The sequence below is a fragment of the Balaenoptera physalus genome (assembly GCF_965194825.1).
Source record: "Balaenoptera physalus genome assembly, chromosome: 8".
In the NCBI taxonomy this organism is placed as follows: Eukaryota; Metazoa; Chordata; class Mammalia; order Artiodactyla; family Balaenopteridae; genus Balaenoptera; species Balaenoptera physalus.
The window spans coordinates 54,645,835-54,661,414 of NC_138887.1; the positions used below are offsets into that span (position 1 = coordinate 54,645,835).

General features: G+C 35.3%; 1 protein-coding gene across 3 annotated transcripts in view; it reads left to right on the plus strand.

Moving 5' to 3' along the window:
• The window catches only part of CRPPA (CDP-L-ribitol pyrophosphorylase A), a 400,424-nt gene that overhangs the window by 317,902 nt on the left and 66,942 nt on the right, over positions 1-15,580 (plus strand). For all 3 annotated transcript variants that reach the window (XM_082472756.1, XM_082472757.1, XM_082472758.1), the window contains exon 10: positions 2-4,059. In XM_082472756.1, coding sequence (XP_082328882.1) covers positions 2-106 — 105 coding nt within the window. In that variant the 3' untranslated portion in view covers positions 107-4,059. The remainder of the gene's footprint in view (position 1; positions 4,060-15,580) is intronic.

The following is a 15,580-nucleotide window of genomic DNA, read 5'->3' on the forward strand; positions in this document are numbered from 1 at the left end:
GAATGAACAGAAGCTACAGGAAAGTTTAAGGCATGGTGCCACCATTATTGCTGCCTTAATCAAAGAAAGAAATTCCGGACTCATTGGTCAACTACTGGTAGCATAAAGAACATGGAAGAAATTACCTACTGTGTTCTTAGAAACATTTACCTAAGTATCTCTTTTGTGCTTCTCTCCGAATTGTATATGGTAGAATGTTTAAGTTGTCTTTTATGTCTTTTATAATTTGGAGGATGTGATGCTTAGGTGAACTTGAAAACTTTTTATGCATGTCAAATATAAATTGCTTAAACCGGAAAAGAACAGATAAGTGGAAAATTATAGCCTTCATATAAAGAATCTTTTCACAAAGGCATGAAAGGTAAAATAGAAATAATGATGAGTCAGCTAATTCTCCAAGGAATGAGAATTTAGGAAATGTCAACTATTATCTCTCTGTTAATTAGTAAATCACACTATAATGAAACTAATAAATAAGATTAATGAGTATTGTTAATTCTAACATTATCCTCTCTCCATGGGTTATTTTGAATTGCATTCCAATTTTTCACACCTTAAAAAAAAAGAGGGGATAGCAGTGAACTCTGCACTTTGAGTATCTGCACCATTAGCCTCACATTACCCTAGATCCCTAAAGGAGACGTAATCTCCTGCTTTTCTAATGTTTTAAAATTGTATGTTTTCCTTGGTTTATGAAATATAGTTTTGACTTACATTATTTTAAAAGTCTTCTGATTTTTCTGAATAACTTTAAAAGAAGACTGGAAAGCTTCATGAAAGTGAAGTTATTTTGGTCAATCTTAAGTTAGTCTTCTTCTGAAAGGAAGAGAGTCCATTGCACATAAAATAATTAATTTTCTTTTGATACGGATAACTGCTGCCTCTTTAAATCGAGTTCTTATTCTTTCAAATTTCCACTGGTATATACATCTTAAATATTGATGATTTTTCCCTTACCTTATATTTTACAGTTTTGTCAATCCAGTCATTAGAGATGCCTTTTATTCTATATATACACTTCATAAAAACACATAAGATCAGATTATGCCAGGGCTTAGGCTGCACGTGGGAACTATAAAAATTGCATGAAATGTTTTCAGTTAAAGATAGACTATGAAATATCTACCTTGTTCAGTCTCTTCTTAACATGTTGGGTGATTTTGCCTTCATTTCTCAAGTATCCATAATAGTAGGAGAGTTTATATTTTACATTTAAATAATACTGAGTAGAATATAGAGGAAATGAAGTAATTATTGCAATTCATTCTCCTAAATGAAATGTGTTGTTTGAATGACTGTAGGCTTGGATCTCAATTCCTGGGCTCGCCACTTTTTCTCTTTCTCTAGGGATGTTAAGAAATATAAAATAAATCATTTACTTAAAAATCTTGAGGGTGGAAATATATGGGCAGTTTGTGGATTTTGGTTAGAATGTCTGTCGTCATTAAGGCAGGTTGGCTACGCTGTAAAAGGTCATAGGTGCGCCTTTTGACATCTTCAGGTGAAAATGTTTTAAGAATTTGAAAAGTGCTCATAAAGGCAAAGGGGGAAAAGTTACGAAGATTTTAAGGAGAAAATGAGTGCCTTTAGGTACGTGGTGGGAAACTAGGCAATCTCTGGCACAGGCAACATAACTGTATCTATTGAGTGCTGGCTGAGTTACCTTAGATTTCAACAAAAGGGAATATTATACCAGACAAGAATTTATCTTGGGACAGTTAGTATGCCTTTACCCTAGGCAATTGTAAACATTTAGTGTTATGAGATTTAGTTAATAAAATATTAAGATGATGGTGTCTGAAATCATCATCATCATCATTATGGCATTTAATTTTTTTCTTTATAGTTTACAAAGTGATTCACAGCATTGAAAATAATTTAAAGAAATCTCCTCACATCCTTTACAGTTTAGATGGAAATTGAGGCTCAGGGATCCTCACTACCTTCTCCAAAGACACATGTCTGCCTAGTAGCAAAAGGCAGGGCTTAAACTCAGGACCACTGAGAATGAGTTTTAAGCTCATTTCCTCTATAACAATGATTGCGGGCAAAGGACATCCAGCAGAGAGGCCTTGGGAAATGAGCCAGAGGCTCCGAATGAGCATTGGAGGAATGGACGAGGAGGGACAGATCAGTCCAGTGACCCGAGGAAAGTCCTGAAGCTTTTGGCTTTCCAACTATGTTTCCAACATACAGAAATTGTAGCTAAGGATAAAGGGAATGAAGAGCATTATTGGCCAGGAGGGAAAGATAAATTAGTTGTTTTTGTTATTTGTTAAGAGATCCAGAGGCAACTTTACAGTTATATATTCATCTCCACTTCGGGAAACTTAATTACTTTCATGATAACTGTCCATTTTCACTTTACTTTTCAAAATCCCTTTAAAAATTATAGTAAGTATGCCTGAGGGTTGCTGAAATTGCTTTCTACTTGTGCAAATTTTGTGGAAAGGCTGTTTTCTTTTTAAATGTATGCTACTTAATTACATGCAATTTAAAGTTAACCTTTTTAAGAAGTTAACAGTGCGATCGGTAGTTTGATTAATGACATATCGGTAAGAGGTAGTATTTTTTTTTTCATGAAAGTGCTCAATTTGAGAGATGACTTCTTGCAAATACACTCATCTGCAGATAAAAGTCAGACCCCTATATTCTACCGAGAGCCATTCTTACTGTGGTCACTTTTAAGCATTTTGCATTGGTTTACCAGGAAAACGCTCTTTTCCTATGCTAGTTTACTGTACATTTGACCCTTGAACAGCACAGGTTTGAATTGCACTGGTCCACTTATACGTGGGTTTTTTTCAGCAGTAGCTAGGAAGGAACCATGGATACAGAAGACTGACTCTAAATTATGCACAGATTTTTGACTGCTGGGAGGGTCAACGCCTCTAATCCCTGTGTTGTTCGAGGGTCTTCTGTAATTATACCTATCAAATTTTACGTTATACATATAAATACAATATTCATTTTATAAAAATCAAGTTGTAGTACTACATTTTCTTATGTTAAATATGTAAATTTTACTTCCTTTTAATGTTGAAACTCACTATATCAAGGAAACAAATGATAATATTTTAATTAAAATGTGAAGAAAGCCGTTTGAGATAAGAAAGATTGAAATTGTTTTAAAAGCTTAATTCAAAAATAAACAATAAATGAAAAATACATATTGTTTTAGGGTTTATTAATATGGTTTAAAATACGTGGACAAGATGTGACTGTGCAGCTGGTGTTTGGCATTGAAACATTAATATATGTTCTGGTATGTTCTTAGTTTCAAAACTGTGAAGAGGTATGGATCTTTTTAAATGAAAAGTAAGAAACTACTATTAAATATTTTAAATGTTCTGTTTACACAACAAAATATAGGTAATTGCTAACTATTGATATTTTAAAATCTAACGACAATTTTCATTGATATTTAGTGTATACGTACATGTTTTTCAAACTGACTCAGTCTCAACTGAATAACTGAACAGAACATTCTCAAAATATAAGTGTGATGTTTTACATTATAGGAAAATAGAGTTTGAGATTCAGATATATTATTCTGTAAAATATATTAAAAATTTGCAAAACCGGAAGTCTCAATCAGATTTTTTTTCTTTCCCTCATATTTAGCAGGTTTACCAGCAATTACTGTGGCAGCTAAGGATATCAAAGCTATACTTAGGCACAGTGGAAAAGAATATTGTGACCACTTAATAATGTTTACATGGGTGTGGTGGGTTGAATGACTGTTTAGCAATATTCTTTCCCTCCATTTAGTTTCCATACGAGGAATGTATGTCCACTTCATGACTCTGGGATTCATCCTGTGACCTGCTTTGACCAACAGAGTGAGTCACAAGTGGCAGTGCACCGCTGAGACTAGGCTTAAGAGACCCTGCGTGTTGCTGCTTGCTCTCTCCCACTTCTGCCACCACCATGATGTACACATTCCGCCTGGCCTGCTGCCTCCAAAAGGAAAACAAGAGCCGGGATCACCTGACCTCCAGCTAATCAACAAATGGATGCAGAAGCCCAGCTGAGATCAGCAGGGTCTCCAGCAGACAGGTGAGCTCAATAAATGCTCATTGGCTTTTTTTTTTTTTTTTTTTGCTAGTACTGAGTTTTGAATCATTTTATCGAACACCAGTTGGTAAGCAAGGAAAGAAGTTCTGTGGCAGTGTGTGGTACGTTTGCTATCACTAGTCTAGGATATATCTGGAGACACACATTTTGCTAAAGCAGAACATTTACCAGGAGAACTGTTGGTTAGGGCAATGATCCCGAAGTATTAGAAGGTTCTCTGGATGCCTCCTTCCCTAGTTAGTAGTTACTGAAGGAGAAAAATAGACCTGAATGTTATAGAAAAGTTTTCAAAAGAAGTTAAACTTTTTTGGGCCTGAAATGATATTGAGTTAAAATACGGGCAATTAAAATAATAGATAGTAGAAATAGCTAACATTTGTTGAATGATTAGTATGTTCCAGAAACTGTTCTTAGTGCTTTTGCATGTACATAACTTTTTTTTTCCATAGTAACTTCATGTAGTAGGTAGTATACCAGTCTCCATTTAAAAGATGAAGAAACTAAGGCACATACGTTTTGAATAACTTTGAGTAACAGAGTCATTCAAGCACCAAGTGGGCAAAATGTGATTCAAATTTGGTTATCTAACTTTGGAGCTTATATTCCTAAGCATGATTCTTTATAATATTATAAAACATACTATTATTTTCCCCATGGAACGGCATTTTATTTTAAATATAGCAGTGTGTACACATCAATTCCAAACTCCCAATGTATCCCTCCCCCCATCCTTCCCCTCTGGTAACCATAAGTTCGTTCTCTAAGTCTGTGAGTCTGTAAAACATACTATTTTAAGATCCCTTAAAGAATGACTCTCAAAGATGGGAATCTCAGTTTTATTTTCGTTAATAGCAAGAGAAAGAAAATGGGTCAAGCCCATTACCTTTTAGTGTTGCTATACTCTTCCTTTCCTTTGTGCATTGCTACCCCCAACACACAAACATATTTTAGAACATCCTTGGATCTGCATGTGCCAGTAAAACATACAAAGACTGATACTCACATACAGTTATTATCACTCACAGAGATGGCAATCTCTGTGAGCTCTAAAGTTGTTGGGATTTCCTCAGGCAATGAATGATCAGACATATTTGGATAACAAAAGTGGAAGATGAAAAAGTAGAAGGAAATACTTCCTTGATGAACCAGAGTTGCATACAGACATTTGCACCTCAGCAACACAACAAGACCTGAAAAGAGAAGCTGAAATCCATTCACTGTCTTTACAAGAGAAAGGAAAGTCTAGAGAAATGCCCAGGCAGGAGGAAGTATGAAGTCTTCCCTTGTCATGAGACTTTCCTAAGCATGAATTATCACAGTGTTTGCTCAATGGGAGAATTTGGGGGTGAACGGTGTCAGTGTGATGAGCTTGACCTGAGCAGAGCCAGGAATTTTTTCTCTTCCTATCTGAAATATTAGAACCTTCGATTTTTAAAAATGTCTTCATATTTGAAAGTTACTAAGAGAGTAAATCTTGAAAGTAATTACCACAAGAAAAAAAAATTGTAATATTGTATAGTTACAGATGGTGCCTAGATATAGCGTGGCGATCATTTTGCAGTGTCTACAAATATTGAATCATTATGTTGTATACCTGAAACTAATATAATGTTGTATGTCAATAATACTTCAATTGAAAAAGATAAATTTTTTTAAAATTTAAATAATATTATTCAAAGGAGAAGTCCCACTTTGAGTCACCAGCAAAGAGTGGGCTGAACCCTGTGTTGGAAATTATAGCCTTTACAAACACTTTCCACATTTCTTTCCCGTGATTTACTCTTTCCTGGTGTTATTGTAAATTGAAAAACTCATTATGCAATTTTGATTTTTCCTATTCTGTCATTGGTGTCCAAAAACAAATACAGTGTCTCCTCAGTCTGAAGTTCTGTCCTCTTAAATATTCGAATAACCAGCTCTTTTTTTTTTTTAATTTGCTCATCAGTCTAATAATTAGTTCCTTAAAAAGAATTTCCTTTACCACTCACATCTCTAAGTTTTGCCTCTTCATTAGAATTTAAATTATATAAAAGCAAGAACTTTGAATCTTCATATGATACCTTCTAGTGACTGTCTAGAATAATATCTGGCACAAAATATGTGCCCGACATTGATTTGGTGAATGGATAAATAATCTGAACTCTTTTTTAACGCACGGAGCTGAAACCTGAATTTTGCAGTTGGTGAAATAACATTGATCAGTTTGGCTTTCTCAATAAATATTGATTAGGTAAATGAAATATTACAAATGGTATTTTCTGTGAAGATTGAGAAAGGACTCTGACGACTACATATGATGTTGTTGGATTGCCAGGACTTAAAAAGTAACCTAAAAAAAATCGTGCAGGGTTTTATCACGAGTCCTTAAATAACTCTGTTATATAAGGAGCTTATTTTTTTTCAATTTTAAGGCTTTATTAAAATATACATTACCACCACCAGATAAAAGATTCACATCTAAATTTGTGCAGCACAAAACACAAAATCTGACTTTAACACGTTAGTGTGTATTGAGGAAAAAAATCAGGTTTTCTGTTGCCAATGAAAGTACTACAGAATTAAAATAAAAGTAATTGGATATTTTTTAGAAGTCTTTACAGCTGAAATGCATTATGCAAATTACTCTCTACTTCCTGAAGATGCTACCAAATAATCTGAACAGGTGTTAAAACATCTGGGTCTATTTAGCAGCATAGATGAAGCCTGGATTGTCTAATGCACTTTTCTTGTTTAACCTTAATTAATCCTTGCAGGGTCTCTGTGAGGTAGGTCTGTATCAACCTTGTGGTATGACAGTTACAAAAAGGCAGATGCAGAGATAAAGGGCTCATGATCACCCAGCACACTGGAAGCCAAAGTGAGTTTGGAAATCCAGAATTTCTGATTCTACATTGGATACTGTTTCAGGGAATTGGATTACAACTAGGAGGGACTGTTCTTTACTTGAGGTTTTAAAAAATTTGATTAATATCTACATCCAGAATTTTACCTGGATGCATTCCCTATTTTCCATTTTGCAAAATTGCAGTTAAGCCAGAGGCAAAAGCTTCCACAAGGCAATCCTAGTTATCTTTTTGACCTGAGTGGAAACGTGATTTGAGATTTCACATGGAGGCCAATTTTGTAAAAATTTCCACTAGTCTGTGGACTGTAATAATTGGGTTATTTGGATGAGGTTTGGCAAAGCATCTACTAGATTAACTGAATGAGGTTTCTGGAGCTTTGCCATTTTGGAGCTATCCATTTTGTTCTTTGTTCTACCTCATTATAAAATGGGCTATTGAAATTGGTTAGTTTGTTGGTATGTCAGCTTTTTCTTTTCTTGTTTTTTTTTTTTTTCTTTTCTATTCTTTACATCTGAGCACTTAATTTAATAGAAAGCAAGCTCTTCAGTCTAAGTGGATAACAAAACATCCCTTTGAGGAGGAGGAAATAGATGATAAAATCTGTATTACTAATTTTTTTCAGTAGTTTGGAGGAATTCCTTTTCCATCCTGTGTATGTGTTTTTAAGACCCTGTTAAGTTCATAGTTCCTTTTTCTTTTCTTGTTTGAATAGAAAATCATTCTCTTTAATCCCACCTGAGTTTTAAAAATGTATTATTGAACTGCCGGGTTCAGGAATTCAGTGGCCTGTTTTACTGAATGGAGATATGTATGACCTGATAGTAAAAGAATGCTATTCAAAGACATTTCCGCCTGTTTGTTTCTTGGATCAGTTACTGTTCACATAAATCTGGAAAAAAGCCAAAATATGTAAACAAATTAAGAGCTTTAGTATCCCAGTGGGAATATCCATAAATTGTACCATAAATCAGGAATTTAAGATTAAGTGCAATATGCTATAATAATATAGCAGAGAGAATCAACTATAGACCAAATATTCTTGGCTCTCGTTTGAGAATCTTAAAGGATATTAAAAGATTTGGATTAATCATGGAGTTATGCATAATATTACTCCTTCCCAAAGCTATATGTGTTGCCTAAATAGAATTTTATTTTTATTTTACTAACTTCTAAGTGTGGCTTAGTATCAAACAAACCTTCAACTCTGAAGCCATTCTTTTATATTCTTTTAACACACAAAATATATATAATGTCAATTATCTATCTTTACAGTTAGTAAAGAGTGAATGAACCTCTTTACACATCTGCATAAATCTGTGAATACAGTAAAGGACAGTTTGATAGGTTGGGGATTTTTCCAGTAGAGCTTTTTTGATACACACTCTTCTCTTCTTGCAACTCTCTAGTGTATGAATTGAAAATTGTGGTCTTTTCGATTTTTTTGAACCAGAGTTAAAACTTAAATGTAAACCTTTCTCTTAAGAAAGACCCCAAAATTTAATTCCCCCATTATGATGTCTTATTAATTTCTTCTTGACTGTGTGTATGTAGAGGAAGAATGAGAATGTAGAGAAAGAGAAAAGCAATATACACATATACACATATTTTTATGTCAACATTTTCTTGAAAGAGTTGTTCTAAAACAATTGCATTGTAAGCTTATGTTTTGTATGCACATACAAGAAGAACTTGTAGAGATTAGGTATTACTGATTTAGCCAGGTTTATCGCAAGTTGGGAAAATAGAGAAAATATGTTGTACATATTTGTACATAATAAATACATATTCATAATTATACACAATTAACAATACTCATTGGCAATGCAGATTCAATGCAATTTTTGTGATTGTACAACTTTAATATTGGTGACTTCACTAGCCTGTGATATGAAAATGATTTTACACGCTTTTTTCTAAACCCAAATTAAAACATGAACCCACGTGGTTTCTGTCAGAAACTAACCTGACTCACAGTATCCTCCCCAGCAATTTCATGCATCCTGTAGATTAAGTACCTTAGTTTCTTTCACCCTTTATTTTTCATCTTGTCAGCACGCTATTATTACCTTCATGAGAAAACCACTTTCCTGGGCATGGCCGTCTGCAGTCTGAAGCATCCCTGTGTGTCCCACAGCAGCCCCCTAGGAGGGACTGTACTTGCGTTCAGAGTATCGGTCTTAAATGCTCTTCCAGCTCACTCAGAGAGCTTGATTACAGATGCAAGCAGTTCCAGGAGGTAGAGGCTGGACTCTCCCTGAAACTGCGATCATGTTTTTGTTGCTACAGGGACATGTGCTACCACTAAAGAGAAGCAGAGGGAGGGAGGCCTGTCTCCGCTTGGCTCTCTACCAGAAGCACTGTAGATTCCTGGGTGTTTGGGCCCAACTACACCTGGACCATACGGCAAGCAGTGTCCACTCTCTACTGTATCGCCATCCAAAGGACTTAGCTTATTTCTTGTATTACGATTAGACACTCCCCAGAATGGGTGATAGCGCTGTCATCCATTCTCTTCAAGAGAAATAGTGTGAATATTGATACATTTCCCAAGGTCTGGATTTTTTAGTCTCCACCATGGTCCACTTGTAACACTCTCAAAAAGATTTTTTCCCCAAAAAATAGCTCATATCTACCTGGGAGAAATATATTTTTTTAAATTAAATTATTTTTATTTATTTATTTTTTGGCTGTGTTGGGTCTTCGTTGCTGCGCGCGGGCTTTCTCTAGTTGCGGCGAGCGGGGGCTACTCTTCGTTGTGGTGCGCGGGCTTCTCATTGCAGTGGCTTCTCTTGTTGCGGAGCGCGGGCTCTAGGTGCGCGGGCTTCAGTAGTTGTGGCTCGCGGGCTCTAGAGAGCAGACTCAGTAGTTGTGGCTCACGGGCTTAGTTGCTCCACGGCGTGTGGGATCTTCCCGGACCAGGGATCGAACCCGTGTCCCCTGCATTGGCAGGCGGATTTTTAACCACTGTTTCACCAGGGAAGTCCCCTGGGAGAAATATGTTATGAACCTTGAATAAATTAAAGACAATTATACAAAGTAACACAGGAGTGGACAAAGTATGTAAAAGACTGCTTTTTTCCTTTGTGATCTTTATTATGGTAAAAGAGTATTTTGGAGACCAACTAGTTATTCAGTAGTAATTACCATTAAGTGTGTTTTACTCTTTGCCATATAAATTTTGCATATCTGATGTAACTTTCTTGAGAACACAGTTTTCCATATTTTATAAAAGAGCCCGAGGCTCCTAGAGGCCAAGTGAAGATCCTACGATCACATAGCTTGTAAGTGGCACAGGCAGGACCACAATCCTGTATTTTTTAATTCCCCCTACACGGCTTCTCATCAATAGGATCTAAATGTTATCCTAAGTTACAATAAAAAATGACCAATAATAGATACGTTGATAAAAATTTTAGAATCTATTTATTCAGTTGTGTATTTTTGTTTTGATTCTTATTCTTCTATGGGCTTCAGGCCAACTGTCAGAGTTAGTGATTAGCAGTAGATGTGTATCTCCTGGTATTCAGATGAGAACTACATAGCAGACCACATCCTGGTCCCTAATTATTGAACATCTCTTATGTTCAGGATCTCTGGGTCCTATGGAAATTCTACAAGGAGATAAAGGCACATTCTACAAAGAGATAAGGCAGGATGCCTATTCTCTTTGACACTTTTTCTGGAAAGGTGAGAAACAAATGAAAATCATGGCAGTGGAAAGTGATATGGTAAAAGTGAAATGAGTGGTATCATTATCTTTCTTTAGTATTCACATAGTATGTTCATTACCAATTATATTTTATATTGAAATGTTTTCTTAATACACCTCTGTTCACTTTTAAGATGAAATCTTCTTGAGGCTAATCGTTAAATTTTAGTCCTCTGGTTAACTCCAGCTTACATTAAATATAATGGTAATCTGCTAAGGTCCCTTTCAGGTATAAAATTTAATTTCTGTCTAGCAGCAGTATCAACAATCCTTTAGTTAAGCCTTTATCTGTTGGGATATAAATTGTCAAGTTTAGCTTACAGCCTGGCTGAGCAAGAGAGAATATATAAATCAAATGATATCTAAGAATCCATTGAAGCATATGTAATATGTTAGAATCTCAATTTATAAATTCATATGTCGAAAAATATCTATTTTTTTAAAATCAACTCACCCCTGATTTCAGGCCCCAATCCTGTGTTGTTGGAAAAAAAAAGTCAACCTCTGGCATTGTTCAGGCTCCTCTTGCATCAGGGGTGTACAAAGAACCTGGGTCTCAAGAAGCACCAGAGCATCAGAACTGCCCGTCTAGTCCTCAGCCATCACTCCTCACTGTCCCTAAAAGGCCAGCAATCAAGACTAGCAAAATGACCCAGGTCCCTGTATCCTTTTTTTAAATGTTGATTTGAGAATATAGTAGTCCATGCCTATATTTTGTTTTTACATATATATGCATTCTTTTCCATTATGGTTTATTATAGGATATTGAATATAGTTCCCTGTGCTATACAGTAGGATCTTGTTATCTGTTCTATCAATACATACGGTAGCTTACATCTGCTAAGTCCGCTCTCCCACTCCATACTTCCCCCAGTACCCTCCCCCTTGGCAAACACAAGTCTGCTCTCTATGTCTGTGACTCTGTTTCTGTCTCGTAGATAGGTTCATTTGTGTCATACTTCAGATTCTACATATAAGTGATATCATATGGTGTTTGTCTTTCTCTTTCTGACTTACTTCACTTAGTATGATAATTTCTAATTGCATCCATGTTGCTGCAAATGGCATTATTTTGTTCTTTTTTATGGCTGAGTAATATTCCATTGTATATATGTACCACATTTTCTTTATCCATTCATATGTCAATGGACATTTAGATTGTTTCCATGTCTTGGCTGTTGTGAATAGGGGTTCTATGAACATTGGGGTGCATGTATCTTTTCGAATTATAGTTTTGTCTGGGTATATGCCCAGGAGTGGGATTGCTGGATCATATGGTAATTCTATTTTTAGTTTTCTGAGGAACTTCCATACAGTTTTCCATAGTGGCTGCACCAACTTACATTGCCACCAGCAGTGTAGGAGGGTTCCCTTTTTTCCACACCCTCTCCAGCATTTATTATTTGTAGACTTTTTATGTTGGCCATTCTGACCAGTGTGTGATAGTGCCTCATTGTAGTTTTGATTTGCATTTCTCTAATGATTAGTGATGTTGAGCATCCTTTCATGTGTTTGTTGGCAATCTGTATATCTTCTTTGGAGAAATGTCTATTTAGGTCTTCTGCCCATTTTTGGATTGGGTTGTTTGTTTTTTTGATATTGAGCTGCATGAGCTGCTTGTAAATTTTGGAGATTAATCCTTTGTCAGTTGTTTCGTTTGAAATATTTTCTCCCATTCTGAGGGTTGTCTTTTTGTCTTGTTTATGGTTTCCTTTGCTATGCAAGAGTTTTTAAGTTTCATTAGGTCCCATTTATTTATTTTTGTTTTTATTTCCGTTTCTCTAGGAGGTGGGTCAAAAAGGATCTTGCTGTAGTTTATGTCATAGAGTGTTCTGCCTATGTTTTCCTCTAAGAGTTTTACAGTGTCTGGCCTTACATTTAGGTCTTTATTCCATTTTGAGTTTATTTTTGTGTATGGTGTTAGGGAGTGTTCTAATTTCATTCTTTTACATGTAGCTGTCCAGTATTCTCAGCACCACTAACTGAAGAGGCTGTCTTTTCTCCATTGTATATTCTTGCCTCCTTTATAAAAAATAGGGTGATGGGGTTGAAAGGAGGGAGAGGCAACAGGGAAGAGTTATGGGGATATATATAAATATATATATATATATATATATATTTATATATATATATATATATATAGGTAATTCACTTTGTTATAAAGCAGAAACTAGCATACCATTGTAAAGCAATTATACTCCAATAAAGATGTTAAAAAAATAAAAAATAAGGTGACCATATGTGCGTGGGTTTATCTCTGGGCTTTCTATCCTGTTCCATTGATCTATATTTCTGTTTTTGTGCCAGTACCATACTGTTTTGATTACTGTAGCTTTGTAGTATAGTCTGAAGTTCGGGAGCCTGATTCCTCCAGCTCCGTTTTTCTTTCTCAAGATTGCTTTGGCTATGCGGGGTCTTTTGTGTTTCCATACAAATTGTGAAATTTTTTGTTCTAGTTCTGTGAAAAATGCCATTGGTAGTTTGATAGGGATTGCATTAATCTGTAGATTGCTTTGGGTAGTAGAGTCATTTTCACAATGTTGATTCTTTCAATTCAAGAGCATGGTATATCTCTCTATCTGTTTGTATCATCTTTAATTTCTTTCATCAGTGTCTTATAGTTTTCTGCATACAGGTCTTTTGTCTCCTTAGGTAGGTTTATTCCTAGGTATTTTATTCTTTTTGTTGCAATGGTAAATGGAAGTATTTCCTTAATTTCTCTTTCAGATTTTTAATCATTAGTGTATAGGAATGCAAGAGATTTCTGTGCATTAATTTTGTATCCTGCTATTTTACCAAATTCATTGATCAGCTCTAGTAGTTTTCTGGTAGCATCTTTAGGATTCTCTATGTATAGTATCATGTCATCTGTAAACAGTGACAGTTTTACTTCTTCTTTTCTCATTTGGATTCCTTTTATTTCTTTTTCTTCTCTGATTGCTGTGGCTAACACTTCCAAAACTATGTTGAATAAGAGTGGTGAGAGTGGGCAACCTTGTCTTGTTCTGGATCTTAGTGGAAATGGTTTCAGTTTTTCACCATTGAGAATGATGTTTGCTGTGGGTTTGTCATATATGGCCTTTATTATGTTGAGGTAAGTTCCCTCTATGCCTACCTTCTGCAGAGTTTTTATCATAAATGGCTGTTGAATTTTGTCAAAAGCTTTTTCTGCATATATTGAGATGATCATGTGGTTTTTCTCCTTCAGTTTGTTAATATGGTGTATCACATTGATTGATTTGTGTATATTGTAGAACGCTTGCATTCTTGGGATAAACCCCACTTGATCATGGTGTATGATCCCTTTAATGTGCTGTTGGATTCTGTTTGCTAGTATTTTGTTGAGGATTTTTGCATCTACATTCATCAGTGATATTGGCCTGTAGTTTTCTTTCTTTGTGACATCTTTGTCTGGTTTTGGTATCAGGTTGATGGTGGCCTCATAGAATGAGTTTGGGAGTGTTCCTCCCTCTGCTATATTTTGGAAGAGTTTGAGAAGGATAGGTGTTAGCTCTTCTCTAAACGTTTGATAGAATTCGCCTGTGAAGCCATCTGTCCTGGGCTTTTGTTTGTTGGAAGATTTTAAATCACAGTTTCAATTTCAGTGCTTGTGATTGGCTTGTTTATACTTTCAATTTCTTTCTGGTTTAGTCTCAGAAGGTTGTGCTTTTCTAAGATTTTGCCCATTTCTTCCAGTTTGTCCATTTTATTGGCATATAGTTGCTTGTAGTAATCTCTCATGACCCTTTGTATTTCTATTGATTTGCATCTTCTCCCTTTTTTTCTTGATGAGTCTGGCTAATGGTTTATCAATTTTGTTTATCTTAAAAAACCAGCTTTTAGTTTTACTGATCTTTGCTATCATTTCCTTCATTTCTTTTTGATTTATTTCTGATCTGATCCTTATGATTTCTTTCCTTCTGCTAACTTTGGGGGTTTTTTGCTCTTCTCTTTCTAATTGCTTTAGGTGTAAGGTTAGGTCTTTTATTTGAGGTGTGTCTTGTTTCTTAAGGTAGGACTGTATTGCTATAAACTTCCCTCTTAGAACTGCTTTTGCTGCATCCCATAGGTTTTGGTTCGTCGTGTTTTCATTGTCATTTGTTTCTAGGTATTTTTTTTTAATTTCTTCTTTGATTTCTTCAGTGATCTCTTTGTTATTTAGTACCATACTGTTTAGCCTCCATGTGTTTGTATTTTTTACAGATTTTTTCCTGTAATTGATATCTAGTCTCATAGCGTTGTGGTCAGAAAAGATACTTGATATGATTTCAATTTTCTTAAATTTACCAAGGCTTCATTTGTGACCCAAGATATCTATACAAATATATATCTAGCCCAGAGAATGTTCTTGAGCACTTGAGAAGAAAGTCTATTCTGTTGGTTTTGGATGGAATGTCCTATAAATATCAATTAATCCATCTTATTTAATGTATCATTTAAAGCTTGTGTTTCCTTATTTATTTTCATTTTGGTTGATCTGTCCATTGATGAAAGTGGGATGTTAAAGTCCCCTACTATTATTGTGTTACTTTCGATTTCCCCTTTATGGCTGTTAGCATTTGCATTATGTATTGAGGTGCTCCTATGTTGGGTGCATAAATATTTACAACTGTTATATCTTCTTCTTGGATTGATCCCTTGATTATTATGTAGTGTCCTTGTTTGTCTCTTGTACTAGTCTTTATTTTAAAGTCTATTTTGTCTGATATGAGAATTGCTACTCCAGCTTTCTTTTGATTTCCATTTGCATGGAATATCTTTTTCCATCCGTTCACTTTCAGTCTGTATGTGTCACTGGGTCTGAAGTGGGTCTCTTGTAGACAGCCTATATACGGGTCTTGTTTTTGTATCCATTCAGCCAGTCTGTGTCTTTTGGTTGGAGCATTTTATCCATTTACATTTAAGGTAGTTATCAATATGTATGTTCCTATTACCATTTTGTTAATTG